General features: G+C 42.1%; 2 protein-coding genes across 9 annotated transcripts in view; one reads left to right on the plus strand and one right to left on the minus strand.

Annotated features, from left to right (window-relative positions):
* Positions 1-22355, plus strand: part of ELMO1 (engulfment and cell motility 1) — a 514971-nt gene that overhangs the window by 437834 nt on the left and 54782 nt on the right. The gene's annotated exons all lie outside the window — the stretch shown is intronic.
* LOC116630865 (cytochrome b-c1 complex subunit 7-like) lies at positions 1016-1518 on the minus strand. Its single transcript, XM_032401769.1, has one exon. It carries the CDS (start codon positions 1491-1493, stop codon positions 1158-1160), a length of 336 nt encoding a protein of 111 aa, XP_032257660.1. The 5' UTR covers positions 1494-1518; the 3' UTR covers positions 1016-1157.

A 22355-nucleotide genomic window follows, 5' to 3' on the forward strand; every position in this document is an offset into this window, starting at 1 on the left:
CCCACTAAATACGACTCAGCAAATTAAAGGCATAAGTAATTTTAATGACAGCATAAGAGAAACGAACCTTCAAAGGTTAGGAAATTTTAGCTTTAACTTGGGAGAATTGCACACAGGTAGGCTTTAAACTCTTTCTATCTTAAAAAAGCACCTTTTAAAATATTACAATATATGCCTGTGGAATAAAATTTGTTGAATCTGTAATTTGGAAGCAAAATACAGCTTTTGAACTTCCTAACATTGGCCTGCTATTGATATTAACAAGACTTCCTCGGGCCCCAAATAGCCCACTTAGCATTTTTATACACATCCGGGGCCATGGCTACTCCCTGGTCAATGGCAGCTGGCCTGAGGGCTGGGGGATCTTATGCAACAGGATGATCAGTTCAGTAGTAAAATAGTGAGAGAGTTCATGGCTGCTCACTGACTGGATGTGTTTCTCACCTCTCTTTGCATTGGGTTGACCAGTTCTCCTCACAGCAGGGCCGCTACTTAATGAGCAACATAATCCCCAAACATAATTTAGGCCCTTTTGGAGTTGCATTATTTCATTAGGCCACTTGGATCTATTCATTTTCTCAGTTGCTCCCAAAGGGGTGTGCAAAGCTGCTGAACCTCCTTACTTACACTTTGGGAGTAACTCATTGACCAGACAAGCTTTGGCCCACATGCAGGGGACTCACCCTGGAAGCAATGTTTTTCAAGTGCATTTGGAAGCCAAAACAATGGATTTGGCTATCGTAGACTTTAATATTTAATATTTTAGTACACCCTGCCAGCTACTTTTATATTGTTCTTCTACAGTGATTTTAAGACCTACCCGCTTTTAAATCTATCAGCTAATTGATCCATTCATTGTTCATTTATTCAACAAGTATTTACTGAGTGCCAACCATTCAGAGCTGGGCCATGTTGAATATCAAGCTGGAAGACTTTAAGGGTGCTTAATAAAGGTTTGGAGGGTGATCCTGAGGGTCAGGGTATATTTGCCCATTAAGAAATAGTTATATGACAATTTTTTTTTTTTTAATCACCATAGACATTTATTTAAAGTAATACATTTGCAGCTCAGATAGTCCTAAATTGTACATTTCAGGTTTATTCAACTTCTTAAAAATATTTGAGGGCAGCTGCAACCACAGATTTCAACTCCATCATTATTTCTTTGCCCATTCTTCTCTCTCTTTTCTTTCCCGAATAACTTCTATCAGATATGGTTCAAGATAGAATTTATCCTCCTCATATTTTGTCCACTGCTCTTTAGGCAAGATCTGATGCCTCATGGTCAGGTCCAGTGCTCTCTTAATGCGAAACATCCTGTCGTTATAAAGGTTCTCAGGAAGCCTTCTTATGGCCTCTTTCACATCATCATTCTCATATATTGTATCATCTCTCATTAACCCCAGTTTATTGAACCCTGCAGCATTGTAGTACCATTTTCGAATACCCTCCAGCCACCGGCCTGATGCTGCAACCGCAGGCCTGCTCGCCATTTTGACCCTTATATGACAATTTTAATTCCAACCTAGAGTGAGAAATTTTCTAACTAGTACCTTGATATGTATTCACCTTCCTTCAGAAAACCAGATATGGGAGGCAGGAGGCCCAACAGAAGAAGGAAACCTAGGAAATTAAGAGCATATGATAGTACCTACTGATTGTTCCACCCAGGAGGGCAGGCAAGGCTCAGCAGTATGGCCTGCCTCCGGACATCGGGAAGTGAGCCTGGCAGGAGTCCACATCACAGCCTGTAGCTGCCCAGACTGAGGTAATGCCTCAAAGGCAGCAGTAAGGAGTATGTGCCTGGCTGTCCCCTGGAGCTTCTGTTCAGTTCCCAGTCTGATACTTACTAGCTGTGTGACCTTGAGTAAAGTTCTGACCATCTCTGAATTGCCCTTTCTTGGTAATGTGGAGACAGTGACATCTCTACTACTAAGACAGGTACAGCACTTAGCTCCGTGGCTGGCCAGACAGAACCTTCCAGGAACGAGGCTATGCCGCCTTGCCCTCCGTCACTGTCGTCCTTCTAGCCCACTGTCCATGACCTTGCACGTGCAAAAGCGCACGCACTCACTCTGCAGCTCTGTTTGTATCAGATGTACAGAATGTACACTTGGGTACATTCTTGCCATTCAGAAAAGCTCTTTCACATTCAGTCTAGTAGAAAAAGCCTCCTTGCTCTGCAGGGGTTGTCTCATTCCTGGGGCCTCTCCAAACAGCCCCATGGAGGGGGGAATGACTGACTGCTTTATAGACCATAGTTAATATTTACAGTCAAGACTGGGAATGGGGTTGGGAGGATGGCTGGCCAACTCTTTAGAGGCGAGTGTTATTAACTAGGCAGTGGGATCCAAGCAAGGTCTGAAATAGATGTTGACATTATCTTTTTGTTGCAGGGTGTTTTGGCTCCTGCTACTTTTCTTGTCAGTGCTTCCTGGATGGGGGTTAAAAAAAGATGGCAAAATACGCCGTTCTTATCAGAGACTCAACTTTTCAAATATAAAATGCTGTTTGTATGCCGCTGATGCTGTTTTAATTGCCTTCTGCACCTGATTTACAGATGGTTCTTTTTGACTGGTTACACTAAATGATTTGCTTAAAGTCCTATTGATTGGATGGGGAAGAGTAGGCATTACTGTCAAAGCCCTGGATTCTGCAGGGTAGCAGCTAGGAGGAGATTCAGAATGCCTTAAAATCATCCTATTCTTGGATAGAAAGTGCAGGTGACAAGAGACAACCAGATTTCTGTTTTCTGGGGCCGAGGGAAGACACATTTATGAATCCTGGACTTCGTCTTGAAGCCTCACCTGAACCCAAAGGAGCTTATCTTCTTGGTTAACAAGTGGCAAAAAAAATGAACTTCAGAATCTTCTTTTTCCTGATTTGCCTTTTGAGCTTTTCAGAGATTTACCAACAGCCAAAGGAAATGATGGAGCACAAAGAGATGAAGCTCGGGTTTTGTAATAATCAGAGGTTGATTGGCCTGCCGTATTTAGGTTAAATTCAAGTCTGGCTTCCCAGAAGAGTTGAGAGACCAGTCACCTACTTCCTGCGATTTGAACCCCAAAACCTCTCTCCCTTGAGCCTATTACAGTTGTTGAAATGACAGTCTTTAAAAGTAATCAATTTCTTTAAATATGTAAATTGCCCATGGGCCTCTGTCAGTCATTCATACTCTACTGTGATCTAGTTCCTTCAAGTTTGATGAGTGGAGTCATACTAATGGTATGGGAAGAAGGGCCATGTGTTTTACAAAAAACAAGACAGTTTGGTACTGTCTCCCAAAAGTAAGACTGGATGTGGTACCACAGTGGGGAATTCTCAATTCTGGGCTACGTTATATGCATGGGCTGCCACGCCAGCCTCAGGCTTTGTGTCATCCTGGTCAGTAGTGACATGTAGCAGACAGCAGATAAAGGAGAGAAGCTGATCACCTTACTATGCTGAGGAATGATGGGGCGCTCATAAGCACAGACTTCATTCATTAACAAGATACTGATTGCCCTGGATCTGGGGCTGCATTTGGGTGTTCTGCTGCTGGGAGCAAGAAGAGGCATCTATTCTTTACTCAAGCCACATGCAAAAAGAAATGTGCAAAATTGTACCTTGATGATACATCTAAGAAAGGGTGGACTCAGCTTGCCGAAAGTCGCACAACTAAAAAGGTCAGCTTAGGATTCAGATCTAGCTCTGCCTGACACCGGCTTCCATGCATGCCCCCATACACCACACTGCTTCCCTCTCCGAGCTCAGAAATCACTCTAAGACTCCCAAATTTCAGCTCTCTGTCAGGGGATACAACTGGTGATTTTAAATGTTTGAGTAAATCTTTCTAGTTGTGGGTTCCTCTCACTTAGAGATGAAAAATGAAAATTGATTTACCAAAAATATGCAACAGCCACCCCAGTTGTGAGCCTTGGAGCCCATTCCAAGGCTGCCACGTCCACCCAACGGCATTGCCCACAGTCCTGCGTCTCTTCCGTTGGCTGGCCCGTGGATTTTGGTTACCAAAAGTGTCAAGAGCCTGGATGTGCTCTTTGGCAGCCTCATCTAGCAGGAGTCACTCAGATTCTTTAATTGGAGGCAAATACCCACTCCAAGTGAAATGGAAGCAGCAATTTCCATAGCATTAAGGAGAGTGAAGAAAGACAGGCTGAGCAAAAATGCACAGAACGTTTCAACCATTTGTTTGTCATTTTCCAAGCCCTCGTCCTTTTTGGTTTGATGGAAAATACAGTGTACCTTTTATGTGTTTCTAGATATTCCAACAAAAAATAGAGGAGTGGATCCAGGAAAATCAGTAGATTACATTAAGATATGCAGGGATCTGTTTTTCTCCAGCACGTGTGGAATTAGGACACAATTAATTTAAAAAGCAGGAAACACAATACATTAGGGGATTCCATTGCATTAGATATAGAGAAAAGTATCAATTGTAAGGGTCTAATAGGAATTTGAACATAATAGTAGTTTGGGAACTAGAAGGACAGGCCTCTGGGCTTCAGAAATTCATGGATGAAATGAAAGCATGCAGAGCAGATCATATGGCTCCTGCTTGCCCCTCTGTGAATTGGGAGCATGCATGAATGCAGCCTCCTGGGGAGTAAGTGCAGGCATTGAGAGCTGGGTTTCCTCTCCATCTTCTCCTTGCTCGCAGTAAGGGGAGATGCGGGAGGGGGAAAGCTTTAATCATGTCAGGTTTAAGTGCAATCCCCAGCAAAGGCCGAAGCTAAAAAAGGCAAAGACCTGAAATCCCAGCCTCAGTTTGAGTGGGTCCCTTCGCCCATGGGACTCTGGGGGACCATGCAAAGAGCCTCTAACCCTACCACACATAAGACAAAAGGAAAAATTGCCCACTTGAGCCTAAAAATGCACGGCTATCCCCCTCAGAGAGTCTGGAGTTCCAGTGAGACCCAGGCCCTACCCAAGTCACTAACTAATGCATGACCTTGAGCAAGTCACTCCAGGCCCAAACCCGGTTCTTCATCTATGAAATGAGGAGGCAGGCCTGGGTCTTAGGCCTGCCCTCCTGTGGGACAGCCTGCCGTCGTCCCGAGGACAGTGAATTCTGCTGAGACTTCACAGCAGGGAAGAAATGAGGACGGAGTCTTGGTCACGAATTCGGCGTCCTTCCCTCCCTCCATCTCCTTGCCTTGGGCAGCTGGGATCTTCCTTACATAACATGGTCAGGAAAAGGAGGGCAGGAAGGTAAAAATATTACCCCAACGTTGTAGCCAAGCCAGTACCGCTCTGGGGTCTGGGGACGGAAGAATGAAGATGAAGGGGCCTTGGAGGGAAATGGGAAGGAACAGAGCACGCGTAAAATCCAGATTGATTCCTCTGGCCCAGGGCATTCATCTGTACTCGGTCCTCTATGTGGCTGCGGGGTCTGCGGTCAGAAAAGAGGCTGTGGCAGGGTGGGCTGGAGGGGAGATGCATCCATCACCATTACTCGGAGTGTTTAATTTTCCAGAGACTCATTAAACAAATTTCTGCTGTAGCCTGGCAGCCCTCATAGACATTTGTTGGAAGAAAATTACGAGGAGGTGATTTGTCTGAGGTAATAGCCAGCCTGGACTCCGGATTCTTTTTTTTTTTTAATTTTTTTATTGTTATGTTAATCCCCATACATTACATCATTAGTTTTAGCTGGACTCCGGATTCTTAATGGCACATGGACCTTTCGCCTTTTAAAAAAAAATTGCTTGTTAGGACATTCATTTTCTGGCTTTTCTTTGCAATCAGAGTCAGAGGGGTTGGGGTAAAGCTGCACAGACTTTTTGCTGGGGTTTCAGGACTGGAATGAAGGCCCAGGAAAATTGAAATGAGTAGGGGCAGTCTAGGGACCAAATGCTAGGGATTGAGTGATAGGATGGAAGGGATTCTGGGCATTAGGAAGGCCGCCTTTCCTGGAAGTTTCTGGCTATTACCGGCCAGGAATAACATCCTTTCATAAATTAAGGGTCTTCTCTTTTACTGCAGTAGCCAGCCCGGAGAGGCCGGGCAAGGCGCGGCACAGGGAGGATCTGAGGGGCCAGGAGCTATGTATAGATTGCAGCGTTGCTCTTCCCAGCCTTTGGAAATGTTCAAGCACTGAGAGAGTCACGAAAAAAAAAAAAAAAGAAAAAAAAAAATGATCGCTCTGTTTGTTCCTTGAAGTATAAAAATGGTTTTATTTTTAGACATTACGGTGTTTTTTTTAAAAAATCTACTGGCAGTTGTCTTCAGACGCAGCCATGGAAAGTAGAGTAGTGCTGCCAAGGGTGGGCACAGGCAAAAACTTTGTAAGGTTTCAGGGTGTTCTCAGGCCTCAGCACTGCTGACACTGGGGCTGGGTAATTCTCTGTTGTGGGGGCTGTCCTGTGCATCCTAAGATATTTAGCGGCATCCCTGAAGGCCAGCAACACCCCCCATCTCCAGTTGCGATGACCAAACATTGCCTAATGTTCCCTGGGGAGTTGGGGCGGTGGGGTGGGTGGGGGGAGGGCGGGCAAAATTGTCCAGAGTTGAGACTGCTGCCCAGAAAGTGGTCTTTCCCATGCGCCTGCCTTCCGTTTTTCTTCCTTCTGGTTGTCCCCCGCCATCCCCGCCCCCGTGGAGGCAGCCTTCCCCCTCCGTTCTCTGATTGCCTCCGTCAGATGAAGTGCATTCCGCTCCTATCTCCTGCAACGCGTAGTAAGTTTCACGCACCCTGTTCTTGTCATGAAATGTTTGCATTGTATTTACCAACTCTATGTCCTTTAAGGAGAAGTCGGCCAAACGTGCCGCTGCAGCGGGAGAAAACACATTTCCACTCAGTGCTTCCGTTTGGTTTTGTTTACGTGTGTTTTTTTAAGGCAGTGCCAAGAGGACATATTCGTCCTGAGATCTCTGTGCTTCTGCTTTTTGTACAGTGTTACGGTTTCTTTTACACCTTCCGTTATCGCGGGCCTCAGAATGCGAGCGGGGAGACACGCTCTGCCAGCAGGAGGACCCCGGTTTCAGAGCACCTGCATGGGAGCTGGTGGTGCTGTGTAACAGCCTCCAGCCCGTGCACTTGCAAGCCTCCCGCTCCCAGATTCAACACGCCGCCAAGGAATAAAGAGAGACATTTGTCCTAGGAAAGATGAGCTAAACCATGAGGTCAAGGCCAGGGCTGTTAGGCAACAGTCTAAGACCTCATGTTTAATAGGATCCAAATTTAGGATTTGAAGTGGAGTCTGGCTGGAATAGGTAGTATTTAGAAGGGCTATTGTTCTGATACACAACTTTGGTGCCCATGTCCCTCCCTGTGTAGAGCCTTTTGGTGGTTCCTGCAGGAGGAGTCCAACCTCCTTGGCCTGGAACCTGAGGTTTCTGTGATTTGCCCATATAAGCCTCATTGCCAGTCTCCCCTCTGGCCGGCTCCCTCACTGTCTGTGTTCCAGCTAAGCACAGCTGTTTTCGGTTTTCCCATGTACCAGGCTATTCCATACCATGCCTGGAATGTCCCTCTCCCCTCTCTACCTGGAAAATTGCTACTCATCTTTCTTGACTCACCGCCAACATCTTACTTTTGGTGCTACCTCTCTGCCTAATAAACTATGGTATATTTATGGTTCTTCTCATGATACATTAGAATTACTTATGACTTTTTCTAATTTCCAAAACTTGGTAGAGAGTACACACTCCCTGAATGTAACTGAATGAATTAATTCATGATCCCAGTCCCATAGATGTCATTTAAGATTTGCTATTCTTAGGAAGAGTTTCTCTCTCTCTCTCTTTTTTTTTTCTTGAAATGCATTCATTTTAGAACTTCAGTTCTAAATTCTAGCAGGTGCCTTGAGAATTCCAAGGTACCCACCCAACCTCTTCTTCTTTGGAAATCCCAGCCAATGCTATGCCCACAGACCAGGCCCTCGGCTGCTGTATATCCAGCCACCACGAGGGTGTTTAATCATGGTTCCCCTCCTTATATGGTTTTCAGTTGTCATGGCGTCCTTGGAACTGTTTTCCCTAAACTGAAATCGAGTTAACTTTCTACCTTTACTTTCCTACCTCAAGATATAATATTGACATACAGGGTTTTTCTATGAGATGTGAGTCCAATTTCAGAAGGAATTTCACTTGTTAGGTTAATACATTCTGTCCTATGTGTTTGACTAATCTCTCTTCTTTCTCATTCATTAGTTAAAGAGTTCTACCACCAGGAAGCCCACAGTCCACTGAGATAACTATTCCCTTTAATATCTCCACTTCCCAGAAAACATGCTCCCATCATCATGTGCTCCCATCATAGGGAAAGCCCACTGGAGAGAGAGAGAGAACGCTTGTAGGAAGGTGCAGACAGACCGCACAGAGGAGGGATTGGGCTTTGAGTTCTAAAGGTCCTTGGAGGCCTATGGCATGCCCCTCTCAGTCTCAGTTCCTATCATCCATCCTCCTGAACTACTTTAATTGTGGTTATCCTAACTCATTATCACCCTTAAGAAAGACAGCAGGTATGAGAGGCTCTGCAAGAACGTTGTAATAGGAAATATGTCGTTAGGATGAGGTTTTAAGCTGACGCTCGCCATTTTTTTAAAACTATCATGAAAGATGAATGGGAAATGGAGCTACTTAGACCTTGATTCCTGCTGGCAGCCAAGTGCAGCATCCACAAGGGAAGCTCGTACTATTGTCTGGAACTCAGCCACCATTTTCCCTTGACACCTCCCAACGGAAGAGAGTTAATTATTAAGTCATATTCGTTTGCAAGATGGAGGTTTTCATATTTTTCTTTGTCTTCCTTATTTCCCTTCACTTTCCTTCCTCTGCCAAATCATCTTTGTGAAGATTTCTTAATTTCAGAGAGAAAAGATCCGAGATACACCATTTACCTCAATTAAAAAAAAAAGAGAGACATTGTGGGGATCATTTCATAATGTATAAAAATATAGAATCACTATGATGTACACCTGAAACTGATAGAATATTATGTGTCAATTTTACTTCAATTTTAAAAATCCCAGCATCTAAGAATAAAACTAACTATAATGACAAATTAATCAAAATGAGAAAAATGACAAATAATCTGTGGGCTGAAATTTTCCCGAAAGCCAGGAATAAATAAAATGTCTCTTAAAGTGCTTAGTGGAGGAGGCTGATAAAAGAATCTCAATTATCTGTTGTTTTTTCTTCAGTCTGTGATATCTGTCTTTAAAGGGGAAAACAGTAAAAAAAAAAAATTTTAAGGATATAAAATAAAGTAATAAATAGAAGTTCATGAGCTTCTCTGAATTTCCAGGTTGAGAGAAAATGTATTCATAATAAAACAGCCAATGAATCTGTAGATTTGCTTTCAAGAATAGCATCACTCAGCTTAGCCTCCTCTCTTTTATAAAAGTTAATTTGCTTCAGTTGTACAATTGGACACCTGACCACCTATATATTATTATCGGAACTCTTACCTGTTTTACTGGAAATAGATATCATACTTTGTTTCCCTGAAATTTGTCTCATTCCCATAAGGGAACAGAAAAAAATTATCAAGGAACAAATATGTAGAATTGCAAGTGCTTGATGGAGAATGGGGAAAGTTCTACAAGAAAGGGAAGGAGATCCGGACAGTGTCAAGTAGACTAAAGCCCAAAAAATGCCCTAGAGACAGATGTGGTCCTTATTCAGAGGATTTTGTCAGGAGGTATGCAACCCTGAAAGATAAATGACTGCCATAAATATGGGGGGTTTTGTAATGAATCTGCTATGGTCTGAATGCTTCTACCCCCTCCCCAAATAATTTGTTGAAGCCCTAACCCCCATAGTTGATGGCATTAAGAGGTGGGAACTTGGGATGCTTTGCCCTCATGAATGGGATTAGTGTTCTTATAAAAGAGAACCCACAGAGATCTCTAATCCTGTCTATCTATCACCTGAGGACACAGTGAAAAGATGATGCCAGCTCTGACCCAGAAGGAGGGCCTTCACCCAACCATGCTAACACCCTGATCTTGGACTTTCAGCCTCCTGAACTGGGAGAAATAAATTTCTATTGGTGTTTGTATGCTACCCAGTCCATGGTATTTTGTTACAGCAGCTCAAACAGACTAAGATAGACTCCTATCTGGACCCTTTTTCATTGAAGGACATTTTGGAAAATTTTCTGTATTGAAAATAAGGGGTTCTGGAGAACTCAATTGATAGTTATTGAATAAAAAAGAGACCCTCATCTAGCTGTTGAGGAGGTCATAGACTAGATAGGAAGAGAGTACTAGTAGTAATAATAATAATAATAGTTAATAATAGTTAAATAATTATATATTTTTACATTTTTAAATTATATTTAATACTTATATATTTATATTATTATATTATTATTATTAATAATAATACAGGGTAGGGTACTATTATTTCCATTTTATAGTTGAAGTAACTGAGGCTGAGAAAGGTTAAGTAACTTGACAAGGGCCACATAGCTAGTAAGTGGCAGAGCTAAGTTCTAAAGGCAGAAGGTCTGATCCAGTGGGTCAGCTCTCAACCACCGGTGAGGCTCCACTGCTTCTCAAGAGCATAGACATTGAAATGTGCTCATAAAGGCCTATAGAAAGAGCTTTGGGTGTACAGAGACTGGAGTGACTAGTTGGGGAGTCAAAGACGTGACATTTCAAAAGGGGCAAGATGGTCACTCTAACAGCAAAAGTAAAATGGCAGAAAACAACATGGAAAATTTTGTTCTTAAGTTACCATTTTGGGGAGAGATTTAGTATGGATATGTTTTATGCCAGATTTTTTTAAAAAAACCTTTTATGCATAAAACCATAGTAGTCTATTGATATTCATTAAAAGATGTGCATATATATATGCCTGAATTTCATTATGTGGATATGTAAGTTAATGTGCTGGGTGAGAGATTATATTTCAGGATAGAAAGCAAGCACCACGTTATGATTAGATTTTAAAGAACCATATCGTTTTGGACATTGTGGCAGTTGTTTGAATGTCCACACATCAGCTGAATGGGAAAACATGAGCCCTTCAGAGCTATACGAGGTCAGCGTCTCTCTCCAGAGGCAATGCCAGGTGATGGTTGCCTGTATTCGGCAACGGTCCAACCACCCAATCAATCCAAAACTCATTCAGAAACAAAGAGTGACACATTTCATTCACTCCATCACTTTATTTTCATGGACTCACTGACTTGTATTCAACAAATATTTTTTGAGTAGGTTCAGAACCCTATATGTTGGCTCTTGAATGGCTTGGCCAAGGGGCCATATTACCCAGGACAGGAGGGGTGGGGTCGGGTCTTGCAGGCCAGGCTAGAAGATGAGGTCTTAGGCTGGCCCTTGGGAGAGAAAGCTATTAGACATTAGTCAGGGCTAGTATGCCCAAAGGGAAGAATCAAGCATCTTGAGCATGTCACTGTTAATGTCAAATGGGAACAGGAGGATTTTGACACCATGGAGGGTTTCCAGTAGTGACACATTTTAGTTGCAAATGCTCCACAGAATCTAAGATACCAATTTCAGACACTGTCTGGAGATTTAGTGATATTAGGAACTAGGACTCCAAGGAAAGGTGGCTGAAAAGAGTTAGATGGGTTGTTCCACTTACAACCACGTTGGCAATAGAGAGGGTTCAGGGAGAGTTCCATTCTCATGAGAGCTTTGGATTGCAGAATCTCTTCCACATGAGCCCAGCATGTATCACAGAGCACAGACGTATGAACTGGAGCTCTGTGAGCACTGGGGGGCCAGAGCTTCCACAGGAAGACTGGATACTGGGTTTGTAGCAACCCCCTGGAGCTTCACTTCCATATTTTCCAGGCCAACGCTATTCCAGGCACTGTCTGTTCATTACCTGATGTTCACAGCAACTCAGCAAGGTTGATGTTATTATCCCATTTCACAGATGAAGAGGCAGAGACGAAGCCAGCAGGTGACAGAGTCAGGTTTCAAAACCAGGGTTAGCGGACTCCAAAGCCCACATTTTTCCTGTTTTACTAAATGCTGCTTCTCTCAAGCTACTCGTAGCCTCATCCGTTGGTAAGGGAGATTGGTTCAGGAATTTATTGGTAATAGCCTTAAGACTCCACAGTTCCAGCCTGTTTCTGAGCAGTGGTGGAAAAGTCAGAGAATCCATGGTGATAAATGCTGTGGGAAATAAAATAGAAATGAATGCTTGTCCTACTCCATATTAACCAAATGAAGCACCTAGTGACATCCGACAGAGAGTTAGCTGAACCATCCTCAGTACATCCTCAGTACTTTATTTTAGCCCAGATGTTGGCTGAATGACTAAATGAATGAATGAGTGAAGGCACGTTTGCTTGCTCTTATAGATTAGCTTTCTTGCTATGGATAAACCAAAGGAAAAAATATTTTCCCATACCCCCTAAAGCAAGTCTACTTTGTTTTGTGGGAGGTAGCAATTTATAGACCTATCTACACATTATTTTCTAAAACTCAAGTATTTTGGAAGAGCAGATGGAGTACCATACTGTATACACTAGTCATATATTTTGAAATACATTTCTTTTTGAGCAATTTGGTTCTGCTTTATTTAGCAAAAGCCGTTGAAGGTTTTAAAAGCAATGATGCAGAAGACATGAGTGGCTGAGATCACAATGGACAGACCCTCAGACACAATGCCAGTGCTTTTCAGATTCTGTTCTGCAGACCTCAGCCCTGGTCCCCATTGCCTCCCACCCCACTCAACTCCACTTTGTTCTGGAGAGTGAGGGGGTGGAGCCTGCTTATCTGTGTTTTTTTTTGTAAATCCTCTGGCTGATCCTGATGTGCGACTTCTACACCCATGTTTGACTGCTAATCTTGTCCCTCATTTTCTTGAGACCCTTATTTATTTTCATCTATTAAATTATTAGAGAAACAAAGGAAAGAGAACTCCATTCTTTCTATATCTTCTGAGAGTCATGGGGGAAGGAAGCAAATAGGTGTTGAGTATCACCTATTTAGCCAGGAAATTTGGCTTACAGATTCCATTTAATCTTCACAGAACATAACAAAATTTCAAGAATCAATTGGTCCTCAGATATAGAGTTGAGTCATGCAGACTCTTCAGCTCATAGCTTGTTATTGTCATAAGTCCCTGCAAGACTTCCCCTTATTTTGTCATTGTTCCTCTTTACCCCTGCTCCCCAAACCCACTCCCCTTCCCCAGTAGAGAACTACCTAAATATGCTAGAACTAAAATATGCATGTGTCCCTATAAAATATATCTTTTTATTTTTGTATGTGTATGTTGATCATTATACAAATGATACATCTATAATATAGACTATAAAAAAGTATGAATTTTTGTTATTTTTTTCCACTCAGCATTATGTTTTCAGATATATCCCCATTGCTGTGTAGACTTCCGACATTTGCATAGTACTTCATTGTCTGCATTCACTCCATTTGATTTATATCCTTCCCAGTTGATACACACCCATGCTACCTCCAGATCCCACTGTCATGAAAAATTCTGCAACTAACATCCTCATTTGTGATCCTCGGGGACCTGTGTGAGAATGATTTCTGGGATGTGTGCCCAGGAGTTAGATTTCAGAGTCATAGAATATACACATGTTTAATTTCAGATTTGTTGCCTAAATGGAAACAGTACATGAGAGAGTTCTCATCTCCCTGCATCCCCACCAACAATTGGTATGAACCATCTTTTACATGTTGGTCACTCTGATAGCTAAAAGTCATTGTTGTTTTCATTTTTATACCTTGGATTACTAGTGAGTTTGAGCATCTTTTCACGTGGTTTTTTTAGATATTTGGACTTTCCCTTCTGAGGATTGCCTTTTTGTGTTCTTTATCCACTTTTCCATTTCTTTTTATATTCTAGACATTAATCCTCTGTCAGCTTTAGCTGCTGCAGTAATTAACTCCCAGTTAGTTATTTGATAACTTACCAAAAATTTCTATATTTGAACAAAAATCCTTCCTATTTAAAAGGGGCAAATGTAACAACTTTTCATCTTATGGGATGTGATTTTAGGATCTTTTTTATGAGATACTTTCCCACTTAGAGTAAGGATTATGATCCCCATTTATGTAGACAAGGAAATAGGATCCCAGTATTATTGCTCGGGGTCACACTATCGGCAGTATGATTGAAAACAATTAATAAATTAGCTGTTAATAAATTAAATTATGGTATTCACAACACTTTTAAAGTGATCAAGTATTATTTGCACTAAAAATAAGCAGTCTTTCAAAAATTGCAACCCACAGCTTCTCTGTCAGATTTCACTGAATTTTCCTTTCTGCTCTGAAATTCTTGCAAAGTGTCTCAAATTGCATTACAACCAGGCTGGTCGTAATTACAGCTTTGGCCTTCATTGAGCTAATTACTACTTGTACTCATATTGAGCCATTTCACTCAAATAAATACCGTAAGCCTGTCCTTTCTCTGTGCTGTCTGTGCCTCTTCTAGGAAAGTACAGGGGCTGATAGCAGAGTTCTGTCTCTGCAGAGCAGGGGATTTCAAGCTGCCTTTCTCCAAGGAGCCCTGAGGGGCAGCTCAAGTGTCTTCACAGGCTGTGTGAGAAGAATGGTAGGAGGACGTCGGGGACTGGAGGGAGGCTGAGCACAGACCCCCTCCTCCAACTGAACCGAGACAGGCTTTGCCTTTCTTTGTTGTGTGTGCTGGATAATATGTAAGACCTACTTGAGAAAGGATTCTACTGCTAAAAGGGGTGCCGGGGGGGGGGGGGGGGCGGTAGAGAAGCACTGCCTTGGAGAACTAGACTACTTAATATAAACTGCTACATTTTCATCTCTCGGCTTGTGTTACATTTATATAGTGCTTTACATTTTGAAAAGCACTTTAACATGATTTGAATTTATAAAACCTTGTAAGGTAGACATATTTTAACAGCTGCCGCAAAATTTTCCCCCAACTGAAGCTCCGTATTGCGGTACCCGTTCTCGCAGGCAGGCTGAGGGCCATATGTCAAGAGATGGTAGAGATCATCACCAGCTTGGCTAGAAGGTAGAGCTAGATGATGTCTAGTCTCTGTTTGTGCAGAGATGTTATCACTGGAAATGATCAGAGAAGAAAGTAACATCAAAAGAATTACCTGCACTAAAGGCTCTTGTCTGTTGGGGGTAAGACCATTGATTGACCTCCTGTTCTGGTCTAGCCCCAGGGCTGGGAGCCTCATTCCATTTAATCCTTACCGCCACCCTGGGAGGGAGCTGTTATTGTATCCATTTCAAAGGTGATGAAACTGAGCTATGTTTGGTTAAGTGGAAAAGCTCAGAGCCCAGAGTTCTCCAGCTCCCAAACCGGGGCTCTGTCCACTGCGGAAGAATGCCTCCAACAGAAGCATTGCATCTTTTTAAACATTAGCCTCCCTGAACTTTATGTAAGCAGTTATTATTTTTGGAAGGAAGTTCTTAAGTAGTTCTGTGTCACGCTGGGCATCATATTCACGGCCCGGTCCTCTCCCTCCTTTGCTCCCTCAGGTCCCTACCTCCTGCTTTGGATCAAGCCACATTATCTGTCATCTATAGCTGCATTCAGCCTCCTTATTCGGGAGGTCACTTGCCATGACTCAGCTGTTAGCATCTTCCCTTGCTTTGATTTCCTGGGTTTCCAACACCAGCTAGTGCTATTTTGGGTTTTCCCTCGGATGGGAATATTGGGAAAACAGCAGTCCGGCCTTCTGGCTCTCCAAGTTGTTGATTCGATTTGGCTTTCTCTCTTCATTCATGAATTCTTTCTGTGCTGTAAGCTGAGGAGGTTTGCATGTTTGAAAGATTCTTCTCTCTTGTCAGAGGGTGCCTGCACATCAGGGACACACATGGGGGCGGAATGCGATGGCAGCTTTGGTTACCTTTGTTGCCATGCTTCCAGTGAGAATCCCTCCAACTAGGAGATCATCCTTTCCCCTCCTATTTCTTAAAGAGAAGAACACATCAAAGAATACTGTTGAGTAGTTTCAGTTCAGACAGGTATATTTAATCTTAGTCTTTTGTTATTAGGGCAATAGTTTAAGAAACTGTGCTCTGTTAAATTAAAGCTCTCCGGATTTCACAACTTGAACTTCTAGAATCTTGCATTTTACACGAGGAGGCAGTTTATTCAAATGTTTCTGATCATTCTAAAACAATGGAGTGTAAGAATGTACATTTCTTTGTATAGCAACTTAGAGTTTATGAAGGGTTTTCGTATATGTTACATGTTTTACCCTAATGACTCTACAGGACAGGTTTTAGCATCCCTATTGCACATCAGCAAATTCAGATGAAAAAGCCTTAAACTTTATAATAAAGCATTCTTTCTGAGAAACAACTATATGCATACGGAGACTCAGCAGAGTCACCCAGACCTAGCACGTGCAGATCATTGGCTTCTCTTGCAACCAACAGTCCCGCGTTGATGAAGAGATACTGTTGAGTTGGGGAGAGCTGATCCATATAAAAAATTGAATAAGGTTGAAATGTCACGCATCTGGCTGACTCTCAGGTCAGAGTTTCAGTGCGGCAGGACTCGTGGAATTAAGCAGGGTTTTATATTCTCCATGTAAAAAGTCAGGACCTTTATTTGTGAACTGTTTGCTCCTTACCTTTTCCTTTCAGGATAGCTCCCTGCTGCTAGCTGGTGTTGGCCAAGACTCCAGAGCAGCCATGATGCTTTCAGGGTAACCCAACTAGAAGGAAATGAATACCTCACAAATTCTCAGCAAACTAGGCAATATTTTAGGTATTGGGGATAACGTGATTCATAGGAAGTGTCCTTGCCCAAAGAATATAACATTATGGTGGAGGGCAGAGGGGTTGTTTGCTTCAAGTCTTTTAATGCAGTGGGATCAGGCTGTGATGGGGTGACAGGCCTGCCTGAGTGAAGGATGAGCAGTGAGCCTGTTCGAGGGGGCATTTCCAAAAGAGAATTCAGCATAAAAGAACAAGGAGATTACAAGTACCCCAGGGTTTCTAGAAGGCAGCATCTGAACTGAGAGATGGGAGATGCGAGGCAGTGAGACAGGACGACACAGGCAGAGACCCAGTAATGGAATTGAAAAGCTTGGCTTTTATGCTGCTGAGTACCTCGATCCACGGGGTCAGATTTGTGTTCAGCTCATCACACTGTCTGTGCAGAAGGGATGGGAGGGGTTGAACGTGCAGAAAGTGAGATAAACTAGGAGCCTTCTGAAGAGTCCAGATAAGGGACATTGAGCCTCAGTAAGCAGAGGAAGGAGGAGTGGGAGGGAAAAGACAAAACAGAGAAACATTGAGAAGGTAGAGTCATAACTTGATGATTAGACACAGAGCACGAGAAAGAAAAACGTGTCCTAGATGACTTCATTATTTTTGGCCCAAAGGAGGATACTATAAACCCTTACAGGGAATGTTCCAGAAAGGATATTTTAAAAAGAAGGAAATAAGTTGAGCTTTAGAATGTTGTGTGAGAGGTGCTCATGGAACACTTGTAGAAGAAAATGTTCCATAGACAAAGAAAGCCATTTGTAGCCCAAAACTAGAAATGCAGGTTCTGCTCTGGTTTTCATAATTCTTTTCCTCATGCTACCTCTTTAAATCAGTGTTTCTTATGGGCTTCATCATGACCAACTTTGAGAATGAGGAAAGCAGCAGATTCCCTGGGGGTGGAAGAACACATTTGTGCATGTTCATGAGATGTGACACACCATTTCAGGTAGTTCAAAGAACTCCAGGTTCATAATTTTTACTTTAAATAGGACATGGAGCTTTCAAACTCCATACAAATCTCTGAGCTTCCAAGTCCTATACTGAGAGACTGTCAAGGGTCCTCTGCTGCTATTGTGTGATTGGAGGAGTCCAGTTACAGCCACATAGTTTATTATCAACACAAGTCAATAGAGGATCAGCCAACAATGGCAGTACCCAGAAACTGTAGCACACAGGCTCACTTTAACTTTTCCATTCACTACTCAATATCTTTTTATTATGACCCCATTTTTTGCCTGTGTCATAAGCTCCTCCCCAGATTCTCCTTCAAGGCAGAGCTAGTAGAACACATGTTCAGATTCTGTTACTATTTATTGAGGAGCTTGTGGTCTTTCTTGTTATAATTTGTTATTGTCATACAGTGAGGATCCTATAGTGAGGACAACCAGCTCTATCCTCCTCTGTATCCTCTGCTCAAGTTGGTCAGACTCTGTCTGTGCCCAGAACTCAAGTCACTTTCATTTTTACCAGAATATAAACATTCTATAGTTTTCACCTCTATATTTTGACTGTTTTTCTACAAGCTCTGGCACATGTTCTTCTGAAACACACCTTTTCACACATTTTGTTCTCCCGGTGAACCTTGTTGACATTCCTATTCTCTAATGCAATAGTCTTTCACATCAACAGAGTACCCCCCAAAATACAAAGGTGTATTAAAGTATCCTCTCATTTAGTATTTATGGAGTACTTGCTATGTATGAGGTCTCCATTGAGGATTCCAGTCTAATGAATGAAGCAAATGTGGATTTATAAATTATACACAGTGTGATCATTGTGTTAGTAGAGGTGTGGGACCTAGGAGGTCATATTGTGCAGGCTATACTATCCCTTGTCTGATGGGCTGAGGCATTTCAGCCGCTTTCCAGTGAGCATTTGTTGTACGCCTCCTGAGCAAACTGCAAGGTGCCGTGGATGTAGATACTCAGACAAATCTTGAACTTGAGAAACTTTCACAGCTTAACAAAGGCAGACAAAATAAGCTACAGTGGAAGCTAGATGTGATACATGCCATAAATGTGAAGAAAAACAAAGTGGAAACACTCATTGAATACCTAGTATGTGTCAAGAAATATTTTAGGTACTTTCATTTACATTTTCTAACTGAGTATTCCAAATTATGTTTTGAAGTAAGTATAATCCCCATTTTACAGAGGAGGAAATTAAGGCTCAGAGATGATAAGCAAATTACCATAGATCTCCTTGTTTCCAATGCTCATGTACTTCCACTCTGTATAGCTGAAGAACCTTAGGAAATATATTTAAATAATAAAGTGAGAAAGAATATGACCCACTTAGTTACTACCTAGTGTTCCAGTTTTCTCTTAACTTCATATAGCTCTTTCCCCTTGCCCATTATGGTTAAGCATATACCCTGGAACATCCTTAGGGTTTGTCCCTTACCAGCTCTAACTATTATTAATATCCTGGTAATTTAAAAAAGATCCCTTTGGATGTGGCTCAGAAACTGTCTCCTATTTTCCTCCCATGATTTACCCAATCCCTGATAGCATTAATATTAGAGATAATTAAGTGTGCTGCCTTTTACAGGATGATTGTCCATGGGCATGCCATCTTTTTTTATAAAGCATGAACATTTTTTAAAAAGACTTATTTGTTCATTTTAGAAAGAAAGAGAGAGAGAGAGTTGGGGGGGAGGGGCAGAGGGAGAGAATCTTAAGCAGACTCTGCACTGAGCACAGAGTGGGCTCGATCCCACGACCCTGAGATCATGACCTGGGCCAAAACCGAGAGTCGGATGCTCAACCAACTAAGCCATCCAGGTGTCCCAAAGCATGAACATTTTTAATAAGATATAAACATGGCAGGCACCTTTTCTTGTAATTCCTGGCCTCGTATGTCCTTTTTAACAGAACTGCTAACAAACCCACCGGTCTGGTTTCCTTTACTGGATGGGAATTATTACAGCTCAGCTACATTTATCCAATATCATAGAAATTGCTGAGTATACTCCCTAAATGACCCAAATTTTATCCCCCTTTCAATTTAACACTTTAAATAAATGCCAGCAAGCTTCAGTGCATCGGAAAATTACTATATGTCTGAAACAATTTGGATATCAATATTTGTCACACAACCTTCCTAGGTGTAACATCTGAAGCAATAGTCACTTAACTTGCTTGCATTCTCTGTGTGGTATTTACCCAATAGTCATCACTCATGTGTGTTCATTAGGTCTTGGGGTGATGAGCCAAGCCACTATATTCTCAGCTGGGCCCGGAGCCTGTTTAGTTTGGCACTGATTAATGATGTGCGGGGAGTGAGCAGTTTGCAGAGCTACCTTAGAAACCCAGTTAGCCAAAGACAAATAGCTGTAAGTTGGCTGATGGGAACATGGGAGGTGGGCTCTTGAGAAAGGGGAGTCATTTTGAAACACCAGTGTGACTTTTGGTTATCCTAACTAGGGGAGGGACAGGTTCTGTAGTAGATGATGCTTTTGGGTCTGGTTTCTTGATATGCACCCAGGATAAGGTGTAAGGCATGTCACTGATGTGTTCATCCAACCACATCCTTTCTCTATGTCTCAGTTCTCACTATTTATAAACTTGCTTACCAGAGCCTACCTGCTTCCCAGTCACCTTCAAACAAAATGGCCTTCTATCAGTAAAGTATCTTGAGATGTTCTTTTTGAAGATTTTATGCTAAAAGAGCAAGCATGTATAGCTTTACTTTTTTTGTACCAAATGAATCTTATACTGAAGAAAAAAAAAGCTTTTAGTGTTTATCTTGACTTATGTACTTCCTATCTCTTGTTTTTCCTTCTCACTCCATTTACCTCTTGCGCCATGTTGGTTTGGCATCGATTCTTTACTCCAATTTTCTCCTTTTTGCCTCTTTCTGTTCTTTGGGTGGGGCAATGAGGAGAGATATGTTGATCTTGGAGTTGTAGAGAAAATGTCTCAGCTTCAGTTGGGGTGCTGTCCTTTTAGTGTCATACCAAAACTGGGCACAACACATTTTTGTAGTCCTTTCCAGAATAGACTGTTTCTCCTTATTACTGACAGGGAACTGAAAACATATCTAAATTTCCCTTGGCAACTCCCAGCTAGAGACTTTATGAATATCTATTTCATAAAGATAAATGATACCTTGTTAAGAGGGCATTTTTTTTCACTAACCCATCCAGAGTGCTCAATTCAAAAGTTACAAGGATGCCCATATCCGTTGGGGATGGGGAGAAAAAGACAGAGAGGTAGGAAGATGTGCTGAGGGTTACACAGGAGGCAGCACAAGAAGAAAGATGCTGCTTGGCAAATATTCTTTTAACCCTTACATCACATTGTAAAGTCTATACTGTAATTTCCAGTTTATTGGGGGAGCTCAGGCTTAGAGAGGTTCAGGAATTTGCCCAAGAACACATAGATGGTAATGCCAAGAATCAAACCCAGTTCTGACTCCAGTGCTTGCTGTTTTCCTTTGATCTTTCCCTAAATTCAAAGTGATCTTGAGCAATTGCCTTTCTATTGACTTGGGAAGCCCTAACCCCCTCACTCCTCTTTTCAGATCTAAAGCATACCCATCCTGCAGGACCCCACCCAGAACCTGCTTTTATCCTACAGTGTTTTCTAATCCCCCAACTGGAAGTGGTCTCCCCTTGAACCACTGAGAACACGGGAATCACCATTTGACATCATTGCCTCAGAGTAAATAGCATGAAGCAGGTAGGAGTCAGGAGCTTTGGGGTCAAATCCCTGCTCTGCCAATATCTAGTGTGTGATTTTCATTAAATCACTTAATTTTTTCTTGGCATATGCTGCAATCTGACCCCTAAAGTCCCACCCAGGCCAAAATGTTAAGATTCTGAAGTTGTAGTATATATATAATTTCTTATATGTGTTGAGTCCTGTAAGTCTTTTTATTCACTTAGTCATTAATTCATTTATTTACTGAGCATTGAATTTCAGCATTCATCTCAGAAGCACCAAGATCTTCTAGAGGCCTCACCTCCCCTTTTAGACAATAGAGTTATTGGTTTGGAATGAAGTCCTTGAGGGCAAGGACTTTTCATTTTTTTATAACCAAAGCAGATAAAACAGAAGGAAAAGTCACTTTGACAAACTGAGATCTCAGAAAAAAGAAGTTTGGGCAGATACCAATAAGCACTTTGTTAACATTTTCAGTGTCTGAGTTTTTTCAGCATCTCATCAATCCTTGTGCACCTGTACATACAAGCCTGTAGTTACCAACCTGCCAAAAAAAGTGGGGGGGATGGTTACCAATTAATTGAAGTCACCAGATTTCAAGTTTGGTTTCCCAGGACGATCATCTTCTATGCCACCTATAGTAACATTTGTCCCGTTTGGCTCCTGCAAGTCCTCAGACATTCATTTTAGCAGATGGCAGTTCTGCTTATCCTATCAGCAGACACCATTTTGCAAAGTAGATGTCATTTTCCTTAACCCAAAGCTTCAGCAAATTCCTTGGACCCCATTTTTATTTGTCAGGTGTTCATGCTAATTCCCAGATGCCCTTACAACAATAATAATAAAAGTAAAATTCTCACCTGGATTTTATTTATAAACACTTTGTGAGTTTGCTTACTACCTGAGTACTTACTAGTTAGCAGGACCTATGAGTTACTTGCTCATCTTTCCACCAACTTAGTGCGGTAGCATTTGTTAACTGTAGGTTAAAGTTGCAAACATCTTTTCATTCAACTCTCATATT

The sequence above is a fragment of the Phoca vitulina genome, unplaced genomic scaffold, assembly GCF_004348235.1.
Source record: "Phoca vitulina isolate PV1807 unplaced genomic scaffold, GSC_HSeal_1.0 scaffold4, whole genome shotgun sequence".
NCBI classification, from domain to species: Eukaryota; Metazoa; Chordata; class Mammalia; order Carnivora; family Phocidae; genus Phoca; species Phoca vitulina.